This window comes from Pelophylax lessonae, assembly GCF_965119305.1.
Source record: "Pelophylax lessonae genome assembly, chromosome: 5".
Classification (NCBI taxonomy): Eukaryota; Metazoa; Chordata; class Amphibia; order Anura; family Ranidae; genus Pelophylax; species Pelophylax lessonae.
Window position 1 is genome coordinate 467,754,664 of NC_138772.1, and position 21,612 is coordinate 467,776,275.

At 40.1% G+C, this 21,612-nt stretch overlaps 1 protein-coding gene across 3 annotated transcripts in view; it reads right to left on the bottom strand.

Moving 5' to 3' along the window:
• The window catches only part of MMP16 (matrix metallopeptidase 16), a 378,979-nt gene that overhangs the window by 84,214 nt on the left and 273,153 nt on the right, over positions 1 to 21,612 (bottom strand). For all 3 annotated transcript variants that reach the window (XM_082258608.1, XM_082258607.1, XM_082258609.1), the window contains 2 exons: positions 16,049 to 16,210; positions 9,687 to 9,907 (listed from right to left, as the gene is read on the bottom strand). In XM_082258608.1, the coding sequence (XP_082114734.1) occupies positions 9,687 to 9,907; positions 16,049 to 16,210 (383 nt within the window). The remainder of the gene's footprint in view (positions 1 to 9,686; positions 9,908 to 16,048; positions 16,211 to 21,612) is intronic.

Here is a 21,612-nt window from a genome sequence, read left to right on the forward strand (position 1 = left end):
ATGGTTCCAGTAATCCATGTCCTTAGTCTGCTTGTCTTGAGCAAACTGTTTGCGGGCTTTCTTCACCTTTAGAAGATGCTTCCTTGGGAAGACAGCCATGCAGACCAATTTGATGCAGTGTGCGGCATATGGTTTATGCACTGACAGGCTCACCCCCCCCCCCCCAACCTCTGCAGCAATGCTGGCAGCACTCGTACGTCTTTTTCCCAAAAACAACTTCTGGATATGACGCTGAGCACGTGCACTCAACTTCTTTGGTCCACCATGGCGAGGCCTGTTCTGAGTTGAACCTGTCCTGATAAACCGCTGTATGGTCTTGGCCACTGTGCTGCAGCTCAGTTTCAGGGTCTTGGCAATCTTCTTATAGCCCAGGCCATCTTTGTGTAGAGCAACAATTCTTTTTTTCAGATCTTTAGAGTTCTTTGACATGAGGTGCCATGTTGAACTTCCAGTGGCCAGTAAGAGAGAGTGAGAGCGATAACACCAAATTTAAAACACTTACTCTCCATTCACAGCTGAGATCTTGTAACATTAACGAGTCACATGACACCGGGGAGGGAAAATGGCAAATTGGGCCCAATTTGGACATTTTCACTTATGGGTGTACTCACTTTTGTTGCCAGTGGTTTGGACGTTAATGGCTGTGTGTTGAGTTATTTTGAGAAGACAGCAAATTTACACTGTTATACAAGCTGTACACTCACTACTTTACATTGTAGCAAAGTGTAATTTCTTCAGTGTTGTCACATGAAAAGATATAATAAAATATTTACAAAAATGTGAGGGGTGTACTCACTTTTGTGAGCTACTGTACACTATGTGCTTAGTTAAGATTTTATGACCAGCGTTTACAACCACCTTAATTAATGACAAATTTCTCATAGAAAGAAACACCTACAAATATTGTTTTACTTTCTTTCGAGTAGATTTTCCATTGAAGTATATAAAAAGCTCAAAGGCCATTTTTGGCTTTGATCACAAAACCTGAAATGGCAAGGAACTCTGTGAGCAGAAAAATCACTACCAAGTCTTTGAGCAGGCTGAAATTTGAGGTGACTTGTTAGAAAATCTGACAAACGGGGTTTACCATACCAAAATAGAAGCAGAAATATCTATTTGCACATTTATTTACAGAATTTGTGTTTTCTTGCTGTTCTATCAGAAAGAGTGGCACTGTCCATGGTACTGAAGGTTCACTCAACCCAAAAGGAGTTTTTTTTTTTCTTCTATTGTCTGAGGGATGCTAAAAACTTGAACATCCTATTGCTTTCCTACGCTTCTCAGAAACACTTGGGAGGGAGGGGTTATATTTCTGTGATGAGAAGAGAGAGTCCGCGACCACTTACGCTGGGATACACACTATACAACTTTTGTTGTTAGACTTCCTTTAGATTTACCTTCAACTATGTAGTGCAAGGGACTGCCTGATTGCATTCAAATTGAAAGTGTTTAGATTTGACCTCATATTATATGGTTTTGGTAAATCTAAAGACAACTGAATAGTGTGTATAGCCCATTAAAGGTGAGCAGGTAAGATTTTTTTTTTTCTTTTAGCAGCTTAGTAGATGCCCCCTTCTTATTCTTATGTGGTAGTGCAGTGTTAATTTTATGTCAAATTTCAATTTAGTTTTAGTCATAGTCTTGACTAAAATGCGATTTTAGTTTTAGTCGTATTTAGGACATCTGAATTTTTTTGACTTTAGTCATATTTTAGTTTACTAAAATAGTGTTGATTTAGTTGAATAAAATATTTTAGTCGACTAAATTAACACTGATGGTTAAAAAATTCTGATGTGCAAGTGGGTAGTGGCGCTGCCTAGGTTAAATAAATAAGTGTGAATGGTGGTATAAGAATTATAAACATATAAAAATGACTTGGTGTGTTTACCTTGAATGCTGATCAGACCATACACATAATTAAAAATGTCAATTTTACATAGTAACATAGTTACATAGTAGTTGAGGTTGAATAAAGACAATAGTCCATCCAGTTCAACCTGGGTAGGTGTGTGTGGCCATAATCATCTCTCATACCCCTTAATGTTCTGATCCTTGAGATGTATGTCCAAGAGTCTTTTGAAAGCAACCAACCATACTTCCCGCAGAAACCACCTCTTGTGGTAGAGAATTCCACAATCTTGTAGCACAAACTGTAAAGAACCCCCTGAGTTGCCTGAGGTTAAAACGCTTCTCCTCTAATCGCATTGTATGTCCTCACGTCCTCATGCAATCCTTGCGACTGAATAGCTTTTTTTCTATGCTGAGATCACCATTGAGGTATTTGCAAATTGCTATCATGTCCCCTACAATTTGTAAAACATGTGCTTTTTTTTCTAATAAGATAACTGTGATAAGTGCAACAAATTATAACATATAATTCATACGGATATAATAAATGAAATAAATACATTCTTCATGCTTTTCACATCAAAAAGGAGTGAGTGCAAAAAAACTAAATGGATGCTAATCCATTCAAATAAGTGCAAATGCTGATTGGAGGTGAGATGTAGCAGCAAAAGAACCCCTTAATAGGGGGCAACTCTTTACATATAATTAACAGTGGTGCACTTGTGCTCAATGTCCTATTTAGAGCTCAATGTCATATATATATATATATATATATATATATATATATATATATATATATATATATATATATATATGGCAGTGGCTCCAGAACAAAAACCAATATCTTATTATATATGGCTGCGGATCCAGGAACACACCCGTTGTGTGGTAGTTCACAGTGCTCTCCCTCATGCTTTGGGGTTACACTCACCAGATGTTGGGCCCCTGATTTGGGGTAACCAGCTTTAGGTAGGTGTCTTTCCCATGAGCGGCTCCTCTCCCCACATTTTCACTCATTAATGGTTGCATTAAATACCGTACTTTGTTGAACTCCCCTGGTGGAGCATGGATAATGAATTGTGCTGCGACACTTACCTTCTCATCAGACAGCTCAGGGATTCCCTCACCTCCTGCTTTGGCTATGGAACAGAGAGTGAAGGGAAATCTCTTAAATGGGACACACATGGCAAAAATAAACCCTGCAGGGGTTATAACCCTCCCTTAGTGTATCCAAAATTAAAAAAAAATAAAAGCTTTGCCTTTAGTTCTACTTTGAATTTAGCCTTCACTAACAGATGTAAATGTTAAAAAAATGCATCTATTGCTGCAGTACTCACTGCCTCACCGGCATCGCCCCCCAGAGAAACTCTGCTGCATTGTGTCATGACTCTTCCGCTTTATCCATTCAACCCAATCCCTGTAAACCCAGGCTGTCATGGACACCCCCCCTAGAAATGCAGCATCACACAGTCTGGGCTTGTAGTTATGTGCTGCAGAGACCGGTGCTCCCACAGCTAGAAAATATTCCACATTGAGGACTGTGTACCACTGGAGAAGAGGAATAGACCCTCACATCAAATGACCTGCTGTGACTCTCCTGGAATTAGGGCCTTAGAGTAGAACATTTGGGGTAGCCGAAAACCTAATGTTGAGCTTTAAAGGAGAAGTAAAGACAAAGCTCATTTGGCTTTACTTCTCCTGTGAATTAAAGCAGTACAGTTCGATCTGCACTCCTGTGACCCGATTTCAGCAGACAGCGGGCTGAAATCCGCTGACGTCACAATCATTCCAGGCTTGGTAAAGATGCTCACATGCCTAGACCAGCACCCTGCTCAGCCTTTCAGCCGCTTGCTGGCCGCTCCGGCCCCCTCCACAGCTAAGTGATCCAGTGAGTGTGGGGGGGGGGGGGGGGCTGAGCAGAGAGCCGGTGACTGACAGTTTTGTTTTACGGGTTTAGATACACTTTATTAAAGAGACTCTAAATTATCATTATGCAAAAAAATAAAAAATTACAAAAATAGAATGACTCCTTTAATATGGCCATCTGCTTAACGAAAACAAATGACACCTACATATAAAACAGACATGGGTTTAATATATACGCTGCAGCAGCTCATTTAAAACCACAAGTGCACATTTAAATGCGCCTTTATTTTATTATTTATAAAATGGGACACATTGGTATCTAGAAGTATAAAAAGCCACTATCAAAATGAAATGGCATTCTAACGGAAGCTTTACTACGCTGCAAATTCAGTAGTGAAATTTTAATGCAGAGACCCAGAGAAAGGCATCAATATTCTTAATTAATCTAAAATATTGCAGGCATAAGTAATTGAATATTGATTTGCAAAATGCAGTGTGTTTTATCCACATAGCAGGGGAAAAAATTGCCAAGCCTGCATGCAGCAATGAATTAAGATGGTTTAAAATTCGGCCCCGTTATGAAATATTATAGGGTATATTAAAACATTGACTGCATCCTCTTGCAGGTTGATGGATGGTTTTTCATCTGTTTCAAAAGAAAAAGAAATAAAATATAACAAGACTAAACCCTTTATTGGCAACTATATTTTCTATGTTCGCAAAAAGCCTAGTAAGCCTTTAATATGGGGGTTGCTTAGTACAGTGGTAGATGCGTTTTTTCAGTGACGTATATGCTGGTCTAAATTGTGTTTTAAAGGGCATGGAACCCCAGTTTAATACATGAAATTAAAGTTCCATCCAAGGCTTCCCACACAGGGGTTTAAACTTCACAAAGCAAACAACTGGAAAAAAATGCCAAGCTACCTTGCTTCTTTTCAGCAGCTTGGACGCTGGTCGCAATGGTCTCCCTGACCACAGGTTCCTCAGCCTTTCTATCTCAGCACCTTGCTGTATGGGCCCACTCCTGATAGGGTCTTCCAGCCCCTGCAACTTGCTTCCTCTACACACTTCCAGATTCCCTCTAGCCCCCTGGATCTGGAGCCACATTGGCTTTCTCTGCCTCCCAGACACGTGTAGCTTTCCTGACTTTTCCAGTATTTGGGCAAGGAATCCCCCCTCACAAGGGATGCAGTCTCAGGAGAAACGACCCGCTCTACTGACAGGGCTCTGTCTCCAAATGGCAGCAACACCAACTGAAACTACCCTGTGCTACTCTAGGACTTTCATTATAACAACCCTGTATACCTCTGCACTCACACAGGCTGCAGGCATCCAGCAAAGTCCGGACACAGAATTTAAGGTTCCGTCTCACCCAAGACACTTCAAACTCCAGGCCCCGATCCAGGATTACAAAGTCCAGAGCAGGTTTAAAGCACAGCATTGTCCACTCATAAGAAACACCCTGGAGCTTCGCACTGAGCCAAACTTCTGCTCCTCTCCCCTAGGGAGTGGATTAGTAGAACATCCATTAAGTGAAGTTCCGCTTTAAGTACCAAATCGACATGACTGGACCAGGAGGTGGAAAGCCATGCATCACTGATTGTCTTCACTTGAGAATCCAGCCAATTACATTCCTGCACACAGGATCCCTGAGCCAGTGAATACTCCGGGCTGCATTTTACAGAGTCATTAATAATGATACATTTAAAAACTAGGAATGTAAACTATATACCTCCGTCAAGCTCAGACAATCAACAGAATCCAAAGGTGCTGAATCTGTGATTTTATCATCAGTCATTAAGAATAAAAGGATACCAGCAATCAACAAACAAACTGAGCATCCATCTGAATGGGATGAACCTCAGGATAAAAATTAGAATAAGGTGAGCTGTATTCTTAGTCGAAAATGTGAAATGTTTATGGTTGGCTTGGGTTTACCTTCATTATTATTGCTCTGTTTTCAATTCATGGTAATTTTTTTCTTTTACTAGGACTCTTGCAAGTGTAAGTTCAAGTTCCATACTGTTCTATGTAACATATTTTATGTATTTTCATTGCAGTGCTGTGAATGTTTGCTAGCTTTAATTTACATCCTTAGGGGATGTGCCTCACGAATCTGGAAACTCAGTTAGACTCTTGCAAAATATGCCAAAAGGGAAAGAGCTCATTGCTGAGAACATCAAATTTTAAAACGATTTCTCCAGAAAAATACTCACAAGACTATTTACCCTTCAAGGAAAGACATTTCATTTCTCTACAACAAGAGGGAAAAATATACTTTGTTTAATTTGCTTGATTTTCCAGCAGAAAAGCCATTCATTCTCCAAAGAACTGGTGAAATGTTCAGTCAGGACCAGTGATAGCTGGCATTTTAAAGTAGTTTAAACCGTGTTATGTAAAGGAAACTTTTATAAATTTATAGTACAATAACTGACAGTTTTTATATCAACGATCATCCATAAAAAGGAAGAAAGAGTAAAGTTATACTGTAGTTTAACATCATTCCACATATGCTAGATAGAAACAAAAATGGATGGATGGATAGATATACAGATGGCTAGAGTGTCCTAGGACAAAGACATCCAAGACCAAGGGAACATTACATGTAACTGTTGTGTTGTTTGACTGGTGGACCTCCAATAAGATAATATCCATTGGTATTGGTACTAACGTACTTGGGACATGCCACTGAATAACCAATCAACAGGATATACAGTTCAACACTTCACCAGGACCTATAGGTTTGGTATGTTATTCAGGGTGCACCCAAAGTCTCTAGCAAAAAGGTTTGTGAACATCTTGAAATCTAAAACACATCCCTGTCTTCAACAGGTGGAGAAGTCTCCCGCAGCTAAAGAAATGAGGAGTCTCTCGAGCAGAGCTGGCTTAAGACAAAACAAGGACTTATGCCTCGTACACACGCAACGATTATCGGCCGACCGATTAGCTGTCTTTTGTCCAGTGTTGTTGTGTTGGTTGAAATGTGCTCTAGACTGCACACAAATTTTTTTCGGCCAACAACAACCAACTTCAGAAGTGATGTCATGTGCTGGTTTACTTTCCGTGTGTTTTTTCTTCTATGAGCATGCCCAGTCTTGCTCATCTGATTTTTATCTGCTGAAATCTGTACTGACTGACGAACAATCGGCCGTTCTGTTGACGGCCAACAAAAAATTTATAGCATGCACACCAGATTTTGTTCGGCCGAAAAGTCGCAGTCGGTTGTCGGAAGCATCATACTAACAAGCCGACAATCGGCCGATCGGACGTTGGCCGAAAATTCACGGCCAACAATCGTTGCGTGTGTACGAGGCATTAGGAAGGTTTACAACTTTATGATTACATCTTCAAACCACCATCACTATATGCTTGCAGCAGCCTGTCCACCTATTTCAAGGATATTAAAGCAACAACACATAATTTCACCTAGAAGCTCTCCCCCTTATAACCTTATAGACTATAAATTCTGTTCTTTACTCTTCCCTTACATCCTCATAGCTTGTAAACAACATGGTGCAGTGCAATAAAAATTCCTTTGGTGTGTTTTCATATGTAAAATGTACGGCATTAATAGCACATTGCATGAATAATGCACAGATTTGAAAGAAGCCTAACAGATTGTACGTTTTCCCACTTTCTTTATCCCTCCCTTTTACTCCAATATATGGTAAGCTTGTCTACTTTCTGTATCCTCCCCTATATGCTAAATAAACTAAGAATTTCCACCATTCTGTATCCTCTCTTATAACCTAAGAGATTGAAACTGTTCTACCTTCTGTATCTGCCGAATAGATAGTAGGCTCTTCCACCGTGTGTTTCCTCTCTAATCGAAGGTTTAAGTTTTGACAGACTCTTGCTGAATCGGTCAAAGTTAGAGCTGTGGGTGGCTGGGTGAAAAACTACCAGTCAAACAGTAACTGTATCCTATCACAGAAGCAGTCACAGTTTGGCAGCGTCACTGCATTCAGGCAGCTGCAGACATCGAAAAAAATAGCAGGCAGTGGGCTAAATGAGAGAAAATCAAGCCATGCAACAGTCTTTATACACAGTATCCCACCTGCTTTACCTTTGTACCCTAACAGAACGTAAGCTTTTCCAGACTATAGCTCTTAGGAGATCTCATTATCACAATTTCTTCATTAATATAGAAACTTTTTCACAGTATAAGCAAAGCCAAAAAATAATATGCCCTGTGCTCAAAGGGTTAACTGTCTAAAGCTGGCCATAGACTGTTTGAAATTCAGCCAGCTAAGCAGGGACCGGCTGAATTTCATTCTGTGTACCACTGTCCCGTTCAAAAAAGTTAGACCAAATTCTGTCAAACACACTTACTGGAAAAGTGTTGTCAGATTACAAAATAATTGGCGATGAGGATTCCTCCATCTACCTGGTTTGTGTGGATGGAGGAATGGTTTCTATTTTTTATCATTAGCCCACTGGCTTAATTAAAAATCTATGGCCAGCTTAAAGTGATACTAAAGACTTTTTTTTTTTTTTTAAGTTAAATATCACAAACATGTTGTACGTACCTTCCCTGTGCAGCTGGTTTTGCACAGATTAGCCCAAATCCTCCTCTTCTCAGGTCCCTCCCTCCTGTTGAGTGCCCCACAGGAAGCAAATTGCTACGGGGGCACCCAAGCTTAGCTGCAGCTCCCTGTGCCCATTAAAACATGGAGCTGCAGCCCGGCCCCACTCCCTTTCTCTCCTCATTGGCTCACTGACTTTGATTGACAGCAGCGGGAGCCAATGAGGAGGGGTAGTGCCAGGCAGCTGAGTCTGTTGTGCAACATCGCTGGATAGAGGTGGGCTCAGGTAAGTATTAGGGGGGCTGCTACACACAGAAGGTTTTTTTTTATTTTAATGCATAGAATGCATTTGGATAAAAAATATTCTGCCTTTACAACCACTTTAATTCTGCAACCTCTATTCTTTTAAAGCCCAGGATCTTTATCATATTTTGGAGAGAGCAGTACTCCCCTGCTGATAAAAAGCATCCTCAGGGCTAAGGAGGATAGGAAGTCAAAGTGCCAAACTAACAATGTGTTGAGTGACATGTAACTAGTCTGCTTGTGTGTGCCAAGCCCAATCTTAAGTCGCAGATGTTTATTCTGGTCTACTATTTTTCTATAATTTGGAGGGTAGGTCTCTGCATGATCTCCACCTTAGCAATTTACTATAGATTTTTTCTATGCTGGGATACTTGGTGTGACCTTGCTCTCGGTGTTGGATTATCAATAGCTGAAGACAGACTATGGGCAGGTTTCCTGGATCTTTTATGGCTGTTAGCAATGTTCTACAATATATCCCCAATGACAAAAAAAAAAAAAAAAAGTGAGAGGTGTGCAGACAAGAGTATTTTTTAATTTTACGACTCTAAATTGCCAACAGCAGATTTCTGTTTTTAAGATTTGGGAAAGAGCAACAGATTCTGCCCTGCTCCTCCTGCTTCTCAATAGCTGGAGAATTGAGGGAGCATAACTCCCCGCTCTCTCCTCCTTAGGCTTTCACTTCTTCCCCTACTAAAAGTGACACTTGATAAGCAGTGACTGCCATGGGTGGGGCTACCGCGGTCTAGGCAAGTGCATAGGTCATCTTATCGCTTATAAGGATCATACTGTCTTTAATGGGATGGTTCCTTTGTCATGTTACGATCCTAAAGCCCAGACTGTGCAAGCAAAACCTCCTAACGCTTCAGATTGGTAAAAATGTATTCCAGTCCATGGGGTAAGGAAGGATAAGGGAAGTGAAAATGACATGAGATAAAATTGATTATTAGGAGTATAAAGCTGCTATCTAGGGACTGCTAGACAGTGAGGACATAAGGGTGTAAAAAAAAAAAAGAAAAAAAGTTTAAAACAGTCTCTATGCACAGGGATAGTAGGATGGGATAGCAAAGGGACTGGTGGAATGGCTCACTTTCGTTTTTTTTTTTTTTTTATTTACCAAAAGGAAGTCGCATGTCACAATCTTACCTTAAATACAAACATCTCCCGCCGCAAGATAGCCAGTGTATTGAAATTCCCATCGCAGATATTAGGCTTGACTCCTGGATAAGATGGCCGGTCTCCTCCAGAAGGAGGCCTGGGAGGTCTTGGTTGTCTATCATTCTTGCGTGGATCTGCTGGTGGGTTAGGCCTGTGTGGTGGCACTGTAGGAAGAGGTTTTGTTGGTGTTGGGATCTTTTCTGGTGGACCTAGGCATGGATGGATAATACAGTTTAATCAGAATTCCACACTATTGGTCTATGGTTATTGACATAAATATCTAAACAGCCAGAAAGCAGTAACAAGATTAAAAGGAAAAAAGACTGCTGCTGTCTTGAGTGTATGATTTAGGGGTTTATACAGATTGATAGTGTTGTATAAAAAGTAGTTCTACGTCTTATGTTTTTTTGTTATACATACATTTTTTACACATGAATATTTTAGCTAGAAGCACAAAACATAAGTTTTGCTGTTCTAGTCAGAACATTATTCTCTTGGTATTGATCAGCAGATTCCATTGCTTAGCCTAACAATAACAGGCAATTTGTTTCTGCAGTGTTTGTTATGTTATATCTTAGGTTATAGTAATGTTTATTGTCTCACCTTCCATACTTTATTTAATATAGGGGGTGGCAACAGCCAAAAGGGTGAATCACCTTTTATTTGCATTCAGATCTATTTTGTAATCATTCTACATTTTCCGTATATCTTTTCTGGAACTGATGCTCATACTTCTCACTTGTGAGCTCAGGGCTTTCACTTTTAGCGGTGTCCCAAATGGAAAGATTTTCTCTCCATTTGCTGTATTGGTGTCATTACTGGGACAAAAAGGAAGAGAAAATCTCCCAACTGGACACACAGTGGATGAAGCCCTCTGTCCACATCGATAAAAACAAGATTTTTGCATTTGCGTATAATCCTCTGTTTTACAACTGGAGAAATTTACCATCTTGGTAACACTTGTTCATAGCATAGGAAGTGAGTGTACCCATTACCCTATGGCAGTGATGGCAAACCTTGGCACCCCAGATGTTTTGGAACTACATTTCCCATGATGCTTCAATACACTGCAGAGTGCATGAGCATCACGGGAAATGTAGTTCCAAAACATCTGGGTTGCCAAGGTTCGCCATTACTGCCCTATGGGAAACCAGATACTTTAGGCTGCATGAGAAGACATTACAAAATCTTATGCAAATCCTTCCCAGAAGAGTGGATCCATCTAGTGTACATGTTTTTTTCTTTTATACAGAGTAATGAGGGCACATTAGTGCACTATGTTAGGCTGACAATTACCATAGGTGTATTATATTGCTTTTATACAGGATTTATATATCGCCAACAGTTTCCGTGGCACTTTACAAAATGAAGGCAGGCATTATAGTTACAATACAATTTGATACATGAGGAATCAGAGGGCCCTGCTTGTTAGAGCCTACAATCTAAGAGGGAAGTTCAAGTGATACAAAAAAGGTAGTAACTGTGGGAGATGGGCTGATGGATAAAGTAAAAACAAAGTGTATTAGTTAGAAGCAGGATAGGCTTCTTTGAAGAGAAGGGTTTTCAGGGATCGTTTAAAGATATATAGATTAGGAGATAGCTGGACAGATTGGGGTAGGGAGTTCCAAAGGATGCGATAAGCTCAGAAGAAGTCCTTGAGGCAAGAATGAGAGGAGGGGACAAGGGAGCTAGAGAGCAGCAGATATTGGTAGGACTGAAGAGAGCTGTTTGGTTGATAGTTTGAGACCAGGTTAGTGATGTAGTTGGGGGCAGAGTTGTGGATGGTTTTTGTAAGTTGTTGTTAGTAATTTGAAGAGAGGAGAGGAAGACACTGAGCGGTTGGTAAGGTGGATGAGTGTGACAGCAGCATTCATGATGGACTGAAGGGGGGATAGCCTATGTAAAGGTAAGCAAATGAGGAGGGAGTTGCAGTAGTCGAGGCGAGAGATGACCAGGGAGTGAATTAGAAGCTTTGTGATGTCATTGGTTAAAAAGGGGCATATTCTCGGGATGTTGTGAAGGGTTGAGGCGCCATGACTTGGGCAGGGATAGTGGGCCTGAAATGACAGTTCAGAGTCCAGGGTTACCACTAGCACGTGGGGACGGATTGATAGTTGTGCCATTGATCTTGACAGAGAAGTCAGGGAAAGAGGCATGTGGGGGAGGAAATATTATAAGTTTAGTTTTTGATAGACTGAGTTTGAGGAAGTGGTGCGACATCCAGTCAGATATGTTGGTTAGTAAATCAGTGGTACCTGAGGAAACTGAAGGGGTGAGCTGAGCGGTAGAGATAGATTTATCGTCAGTGTAGAAATGATATTGAAAGCCATGGGAAGCTATTCGCTGACCCAGGGAGGAGGTGTAGATCAAGAATAGGAGAGGCCAAAGGACATAACCTTGGGGAACCCCAACATTTAAGTTGATTTTGCTTATCAAGTGTGTAATGATCCTCCATTAAAAAAAAAAATAAAACAGAAAATGAAAAAAAAAAATCATCCAAAAAGGCAAATCATTTAAATATAGATGATGAAAAAAAAAAAATCCAGAACACACAACATTTGCAAAGTGTTTTATGACCTAACAGGGTGGTAAAGGGGGGAAGGTTTTTTTATCCTAATGCATTCTATGCATTAGGATAAAAAGCCTTCTTTGTGCAACAGTCCCCCCTAACACTTTCTTGAGGTCCCTCTCTGTCCAGCTATGTCAACGAGTGTCTCAGCTGTCCAAGATTCTCCCTCCTGATTGGCTGAGACACAGGAGCAGCGCCATCAGCTGCTGCTGTCAATCAAAGTCAGCTAGTCAATTGGGGAAAAGAGGGGGCAGGGTCGGTAAGGCCTCCATGTCTGAATGGACACAAGGGGCTGTGACTTGACTCAGGTGCTCCCATAACAAGCTGCTTGCTGTGGGGGCACTAAACAGGAGAAAGGGGCCAGGATCACAGAAGAGGGACCCTAGAAGAGGAGGATCCGGGCTACTCTGTGCAAAACCAACTGCACGGAGCAGGTGAGTATGACATGTTTTTAATTTTATAGAGAAAAAAAAACGAGACTTTACAAGAACTTTAATAGAGATTTTTGTGCTGCTCTGGTTTATATGGGTATTTGCTGCGAATTTATATCAAACAACCAACTATGCTGTGCTATAAAGATAAATTTGAAATCTGTAGTTAAAATCTAATATAATATTAGTAATCATCTGTATTTCAATTCCAGAAATTAGAATAATGTCAGCAAATGCCTCTTTAAACTCCTACACATGTTATAAATATATGGGTCAGCTCTATGCTTGCCAACAACCCAATCACAGATTGCAATCTTACTGCACCACTCTCAACTTGGAATCAAAAGTTTATGCAAAGTAATAAGTGACCTGTCAGCAATAAAGATGACAGCAGCCATTTTTCCAAATGTGTAGATGCCAAACATTTAAAAATGATTCTCATGCATGCGAATCCCAAGAAAATGGCTTACTCATCAAAAAAACGAACGTGAAAGAATGCTGAGTTTTATATAACTGAGAATAAAAAAGCAACCTAAGTTATGACACTTGAACAGGCTACAAAAAGTTGATGTGTTTTCAGTAAATTATAAGCATACCTTTATTAAGCAAATGCACATTTTAATCTCCCACGCGTCCACATTTTCTGCCAAATAAAACGCATATCCAGCCATTTCCCCATGGACTGTGGACCAAGTCCAAAAATCAGAGTTTCAACAGTCAACACAGCTTATCAATGGCTCTCAGTGACTTCGTTCAAGGCAGTGAAACATTGACATGTAACACTTCTCTAGCACAAAAACAGAGTCTGTCTCCTGAACATTGGCTATGCATTGCTTAGTACACTAATGCTATTTTTTAACAGTTCATATTTCACCAGCTTTTCAATGTGATAAAATAACTTTGAGACTAACAGGTCTGATGGCTTATTTATACAAAAAATATGTTTTTCAAATGTAGAATATCTCCCAGGGAATAAAGGGCTAATGGTTATTAAAATTGTGGAATTTAAACAGAAGGTCAGCAACAAGTAAGATTAGTGAGTGCTAATCCTAAGGGAATATTAAAACTGTGATGGTTTAAAAAGTTTACCATATCGTATATAAAACGCCTAAAAGCTTTTTTTTTGGTTTTAAATAGAGTAGGGTTTTTTAAACCCCTTACTTTTTTCCTATCTGTGTCCCATTTGGGGGGTCAATAAAGATGTAAGGAAATAAGTGGAAATCTCTCCAAAGTGAGAAAAATCCTCTTGGAAAGTTGATACACTAACAAGTGTCCCATTGGAAGAGCGAAGTTCCAGGACTATTTAAATCTGTCTAAGGCTTATAACATATTGCAATCCTAAATTGCCAGTGTATCATAGGTCCAGAGCATTACAATGGAAATTAAAAGGGAGGCACACAAAAATAACACACAAATAGCCAGGGCGCTAGATCAATAAAAATGTCAGTTTTAATTAAAAGAAATCTAAAAAATAAGGCCTTGATGGAAAAAAGCAGCCTGCTTTCAGGTGCAATTCAGTTTTTAAATGCTTCTTCGGGTTTCTTCACATGGGCTTTCTGCCTGGCGGACTCAGTTTTGCTCAGCGGAGATCGATCCGCTGAACCTCGCTGAGCAGGCGGTTGACAGGTCCGTCTCCACTTACTTTGCAGAGACAGACCTGTCAGATCCCTGCTCTCTTCTATGGGAGATTGAATGAAAACGGACCGCCTGTCTGTTTTCATCCTATCCGATCCTCCAGACGGATGGAAAATAGGAATTCCATCTGTCTGGATTTCATGGACAGGATGGGATTGGATAGCAGCGGGTGTCAGCAGACAGGTCACCGATGACATCCACTGCTCCATAGGGGTGCATGGAGCATCTGATCAGGTCCGCCTGAAAAACTGACAGGCGGACCTGTTTGGAAAGCCCGAAAGGCCCCTTAGATTGTTCTGAATTATTTGACAGGTGCAATTATTGACCTGCATGTGACTTATAAGCTGCTTCAAAATTATATAAACTGCTTTTGCATTCCTATTGACTTGTATAGGAAAAGCAGCATTTCTTAAAATTTAAAAAAGCCCATAGACCGCATACACGCTCATAATGCTGTTTTAAGACATAAGCAAGCAGTTCAGTACAGTGGATCCCCACTACTTTTAACTACAAGGTTTATCCCTAACCTTTCAAACAATTTCCCACTGGTGTTGGTTATTAACATTTTTTGGAAGGTACATCTCCATCAAGCTAATTTAAGATCAAGAGTAAAACTGAACAGATTACAACATTATAATGAATTTTCAACTAGGTAGATTTAGGATCCCCTGATATCATGCGATAAAACGGATTTAGAATCATAATGTATTTTTTGATTAGGGGGTTGTGCCATACCAGGTACAGATGTCAAATAATATGTGAAATAAAATGCTTCTGGGGAACTTGGAAAGGTACAAAGAGGTACAATATAAATCCGAGAAACACTAATTTGCAGCTTCACAAATTCAATCTCTATTAGTTGAAGGTCTCACCTCATCATGAAGCAAATCTTCCCTTTGACCCTTCAGTGAAAGGGATACAAACAAAATTTGGACTACATATAGGTTACATATGACATTTTCCCCATCATAAGAAATGGAACATAAGAACAAACACATATAAGCATATTTACAGTATATAGTACTATTGCTGATCCAGTCGTAGGAATCTGCATAATGCAAGTTTGTCTATTAGACTGATACATAAAAAACTGTATGCCAACAAGGTAAAATTATATATCATGGCATTTACTAGTGCTAAAGCACTAACAACGCTCTCTATTAGCGGCTGTCCAGTAAGTACATTTTAATCCTGTGGGGAAATAAAACTTTCAAGCAGTGTACACTATGTGTTGGTATTCTGTTTCCTCCTATGGGGACCCCGCAAGGACCTTATGACTGCTTGCTTTGTGGATAACTCAATGAGGAGGAGTGAAGGATCCCGGCTTTCCAAGGCTTGTGCCACTAGCGTTTTTGACCTTTGTGATAAGGGTCATTGGGATCTGGTAAGGATCAGTGTGTGCGGGTGCCTGGTGGTGGTTTCCCTTGCTGAGGATCTTCACATCTCTCCTTTTTTAAGTTCTTACTTATATCCAAGAGAAAATTATGAACTGTTGTTTTTTATCCACCACTGACAAAGACTTTTCTTTGCTAAAACAACAAGATTAGCGCCACATTTGTATATTCAGTGCTAAAGCACAGTATTAACTCGTGTCTGGCCCAGTCTAACCTTCTAACCTTCAGGAAACCACACACCACATATGTTATGCTTGGCAGTGGATGAGATGAGCACAAATCAGACAGTAATGGAAGCTAAAAGGTTCATTATGAACATACCATATATTTTCTGAATTCCCTGTAAGTCATCTGTAGGTAGCTTGAAATTGTCCGTCTCCATGTACTGATAAAACGGTGCCATGATAGCTGTTGGATCATTGGAGTGCTCCAATCCCAACGCGTGACCCAATTCATGTACAGCAACTAGAAATAGGTCATTTCCTGGGGAAAAAAATAAATGAAAACTCTTTTGTCAAAGAATGTAATCAATAATGTAATTACACACTCATGAACCATTCAAATCCTACTTAATTAGTTTAAGAGAAGGCTCAGAACAGTTGGGGGGGAAAAAACAATTTCTCTTGTAACTGCATAAAAGACTAGCAGGTGTTAAAGATCATTTCACATTATTGTCGCTAATTGTTTACATTATCAGGATAATCTAACGCAAAGCAGTCATGTCAAAGCTAACGCTCTTTAATTTATGACAGGTGCTATTTGTATTCGCTGTTGTGTGTTTTTGTATTCCATTCAATACAGTTAACTTGGCATAAATGGCTGACAATATACAATATAACCTTATAAGCACATCAATAAAACATTGAATATTACTATGCAGTTTTAGCTTGTTGCCGTGTGATTTTAAAGAATTCCAACTCAATTATATGCTAATATGTCCGCACAATCATCAAAAGCAGAACAACTTTTTTTTTTTTTTTTATATATGAAGACTTCTCTAGATTTTCCTGATCACACATTCTGACACTATCATGCTGGATTGACTCTCTCCTCTCCAACCAAAATCTCATCCTATTGAGATCAGTCTTCATTCATCCTGATAAAAGAGCACCTGATGAAAGAGCGCGCGAGGCCGTACGTGACCTTGCGCATGCTCAGAAACGTGTTGTGCATGCCGTGCATACTCTACATTCCCTGGTGACGGGGCCGCATTCCATCCTCCACCCGCACATCGTAGCTGCTGTTCTGGACGCTGATCGCTGAGTGCCGCAGGAGGTAGCCGGCTCCCTTCTTTCCTGTGATCGGCGATCAAGCCACAGACTGCTACATGCGAATGGATGGCACCCCCCAGAGGATCTTCCCACGTCTGTGATGTGATACAGCTCTATTATCTTGGCTTCTAGTGAGTTGTTACCACTTATGCCTTTGTTACTAATAAAGACTGTCTGCACTTAGAGCGCTTTTCTCTTTTTTTTTTTCATTCATCCTGTTATCCTTTCAATTCTGGACTTCTACTGCTTTTTCCCCAAGGCTGCGATCCGCAGCATACCACACCTACCTAGAATGCTATTACCACATTACTACTGAGCTTGCTGCTGTAAGACAAGTCAAGGATTCTGATGACCGTTCACCAGCAGATGAGAAAGGTTATAGATCCCCTCCCTTTTATATGTTCGTAGAATCGGTCTATAGTATCTACAGTGCCTTGAAAAAGTATTCATAACCCTGGAAATGTTCCACATTGAGTCACATTACAACCAAAAATGTAAATAGTTTTCATTGTGATTTTATGTGATAGACCAATACAAAGTGGCACATAATTGTGAAGTGGAAGGAAAAATATAAATGGTTTTCAAAATCTTTTGCAAATAAATATGTGAAAAGTGTGGTTTGCATTTGTATTCAGCCCCCCTGGGTCAATACTTTGTAGAACCACCTTTTGCTACAATTACAGCTGCAACTCCTTTTGGGTATGTCTCTACCAGATTTGGATATCTAGAGAGTAAAATTGTTACCCATTCTTCTTTGCAAAATAGCCCAAGCTCTGTCAGATTGGATGGAGAGCGTCTGAACAGCAATTTGTAAGTCTTGCCACAAATTTAATTGATTTTAGGTCTGGACTTTAACTGGGCCATTCTAACACATAAATATGCTTTGATATAAACCATTCCATTGTAGCTCTGGCTGTATGTTTAGGGTCGTTGCACTGCTGGAAAGTGAACCTCGGTCCCAGTCTCAAGTCTTTTGCAGACTCTAACAGGTTTTCTTATGGAATTGCCCTGTATTTGGCTCCATCCATCTTCCCATCAACTATGGCCAGCTTCCCTGTCCCTGCTGAAGAAAGGCATCCCCAACAACATGATGCTGCCACCACCATGTTTTAACGTGGGGATGGTGTGTTCAGGGTGATCTGCAGTGTTAGTTTTAGACCAAAAAGTTCCATTGGCCAGAGCACCTTCTTTCACGTTTGCTGTGTTTGCCACATGGCTTCTCGCAAACTGCAAACGGGACTTCCTATCGCTTTGTTTCAACAATAGATTTCTTCTTGCCATTCTTCCATAAAGACCAGATTTGTGGAGTGCATGACTAAGAGTTGTCCTGTGAAAAGATTGTTCGACCTGAGCTGTAGATCTCTGCACCTGCTTCAGAGTTACCATGGGCCTCTTGGCTGCTTCTCTGATTAACGCTCTCCTTCCCTGGCCTGTCAGTTTATGTGGATGGCCATGTCTTGGTAGGTTTGCAGTTGTGCAATACTCTCCATTGTCAGGTGATGGATTGAACAGTGCTCAATTTTCATTTACCTTCCACTTCATAATAATGTGCCAATTTGTCATATATTTGTGGTTATAACATGACAAAATATGAAACATTTAACCACTTAAGCCCCCGGAAGATTTTACCCCCTTCCTGACCAGGGCCTATTTTGCGATTCGGCACTGCGTGACTTTAACGGACAATTGCGCAGTCGTGCGACACTGTACCTAAACTAATTTGACATCCTTTTTTTCCCACAGACACAGATTTCTATTGGTGGTATTTGATCACCTGTGCGATTTTTTGATCATGCGCTATAAAACAAAAAAAGAGCGTCAATTTTGCAAAAATAACAATATTTTCACATTTTTTTATATGAAATCTCCAAAAAAATTTTTAAATCAAAATTTTTTAACATTTTAGGCCAATTAGTTTTCTGCTACATATGTTTGGTTAAAAAAAATTGCAAAAAGCATATTTTGATTGGTTTGCGCAAAAGTTATTGCGTTTACTAACCAAGGGAAAGATTTTTGTTGTTTTTTTTTTTTTTAACGAGTAATGGCGGCAATCTGCGATTTTTTTGCGGGACTGCGACATTGTGGCGGACAGATCGGACCCTTGACTGACATTTTTGAAACTTTTTGGATTACCAGTGACATTACTACAGTAATCAGTGCTATACATATGCACTGTTACTGTAAAAAATACACTGGCAGGGAAGGAGTTAACTTTATTTGAGAAGGAGGGGTTAAGTGTTTCCCTAGGGGCGTGCTTCTAACTGTGATTGGATGTGGCTTGAGGTGTAAGAACAGAGATCAACAGTCCTACATAGCAGAACCGTATGATCTCAATTCTTACACAGGGAAAAATGACAGGCGGCTGTGTTTACATTAGCCGCCTGCCTTTCTCCCGCTGTAACGGACAATCGCGAGTGCCCGACGGACATTGGGTCCGCCGCGCACACGCACGGGGGGAGGTCTGTGAGCGAGCGGGAGCGCGCCTCCGGCGGCGCACGCTCGCTCCCTAGAGCCTCACAGGCTAGCGACGTAGTCCTACGTCGCTTTGCCTGTGAGGGGCTGACTGCCGCAGTAAATATACTGACGGCAGTCGGTAAGTGGTTAAAGAGATATGAATACTTTTTCAAGGCACTGTATCTATCTATATAATCTATCCATATATACACCCATCCATCTATAGATCTATATCTTAGATGAAAAAGACTTGGGAATAACACAAGACCCAATTCAACACTCAAACACTACTTTCCAGAACCTTCCAAAACACAAACCCACATGTGCAAAACTCCATAATGAAAGGAATAGGATGTCTCACTTATAATGATAGATTGGAAAAACTGGGCTTATTTAGTTTGGAACAGTAGATGTGTTTTACTTAATATGCAGACATATATCCAAAGTGAATATAAAATAGTTGGCAACTAAACCTTTTACCCAAAGAACCGTAAAAAGAACAATTGGACATCAGTAGTGTTATGAATAGAAGATTTTACCATCAGTACAAGAAGGGGCTCTTTCAGAATGTTTAAAGCAGATCTGTTTTCATAAACCTATGTTGACAGTTTTGCTGACATACATTAGATAAACCATAATAGTAGAAGGCCTGAAAATATGTACTTTTCCTGGAGAAAATGCTGCTCCAGGCTCCCTGCAGCAGGGTTTGCTTATGTGGTATTTGCTGAATGGGGCAATTCTCATTAGCAGCAGAGACTGTGTGACAAAATAACCAATTCCTAAAGACGTGTGGCTAGTACTAAAGGGATGTGAAAAATTTTGCAATAAAGGAAAAGTAGTTACTAAAGTCACAAAGTAAATATCACAATTACCAAGGGAAGCGAGAGATAATACTACAAGAATTCTCAACCTGATACAAATAGTAAAGGAAAAAAGGATCCCCTGTGTGGTGCTGAGCACGGATGCAGAGAAGGCATTTGATCGGGTGGGATGGCCTTTTCTGTTTTCCGTGCTCAGGTACATTGGATTGGGGAAAGCGATGCTAGAAAAAATAACTAGAGTATATACAGAGCCAATAGCTAGAGTGAAGGCTAACGGTCTATTGTCAGATGCATTCCCAATAAGAAATGGCACAAGGCAGGGGTGTCCACTATCACCCCTCCTGTTTGCCTTGACATTAGAGCCGTTTCTATGTAGAATTCGATTAAATCAAGACATTGAGGGAGTAAGGCTAAAGGAGAAGCAAAATAAAATTGCTGCTTACATGGATGATTTATTATTTTCCTTTTCTAACCTAGGTATCTCACTGCCGAACCTGATACAAGAGTTTAAAATATTACCTAAAGATAGACCTAAAGAGAGCGATATGGTGCTATCAGTCACTACCTAAAGATCTGAAACACCATTTAATAATAGGAAATACATTACGCATATGCAAGCAATTAAATATATATTCTAAATTGACAACGAATGAGTCTCCTCTGTTCCCAATACTGGGGAATCCCCAGTTTACCCCGGGTTTAGATGAGAGACAGTTTATAAGACTAAGGGAGAAGAAACAGGAACAAACGTCGTCTTTTTTGATACAAAAAAAAATGGCTGTCAATTAACCAACTGATTGATAGAACTGGAAAATATAATATACCTTTTGGCAAGCAATCCAACTACATCACTATTTGGCTTCAATACCAAACCCGGAAAGCTTTGGTAGAACATTAACGAGTTTTGAACAATATTGTGTAAAGCCAGGGAATCTATTACATACTTTATCAATAGCTTACGGTCTATTGACGAATCCGGAAGAGCAACCAGAGCTACCTTGGGTGGAAAAGTGGGGAAGAGATCTGGAATGCGATTTAACAAATGAACAGATCCAGAGGATATTAAGGTTTACTTTCAAACCATCTAGCTGTACTAAAATTCAGGAGATGAATTATAATCTTATAATGAGATGGTATACTACACCCAAGAAAATACGTAGTTGGTACCCGAGGAAATCTGACCTTTGTTGGAGATGCAGAAAAGAAGTGGGTACACGGTTTCATATCCTCTGGACCTGTGTTAACATAAAACCATTCTGGGCGGGAGTGAAGACCATTATCCAGAAATTTACTGAATACAAAATAGACCAGTAGGGAGATATGAAAATTCTATTATCCC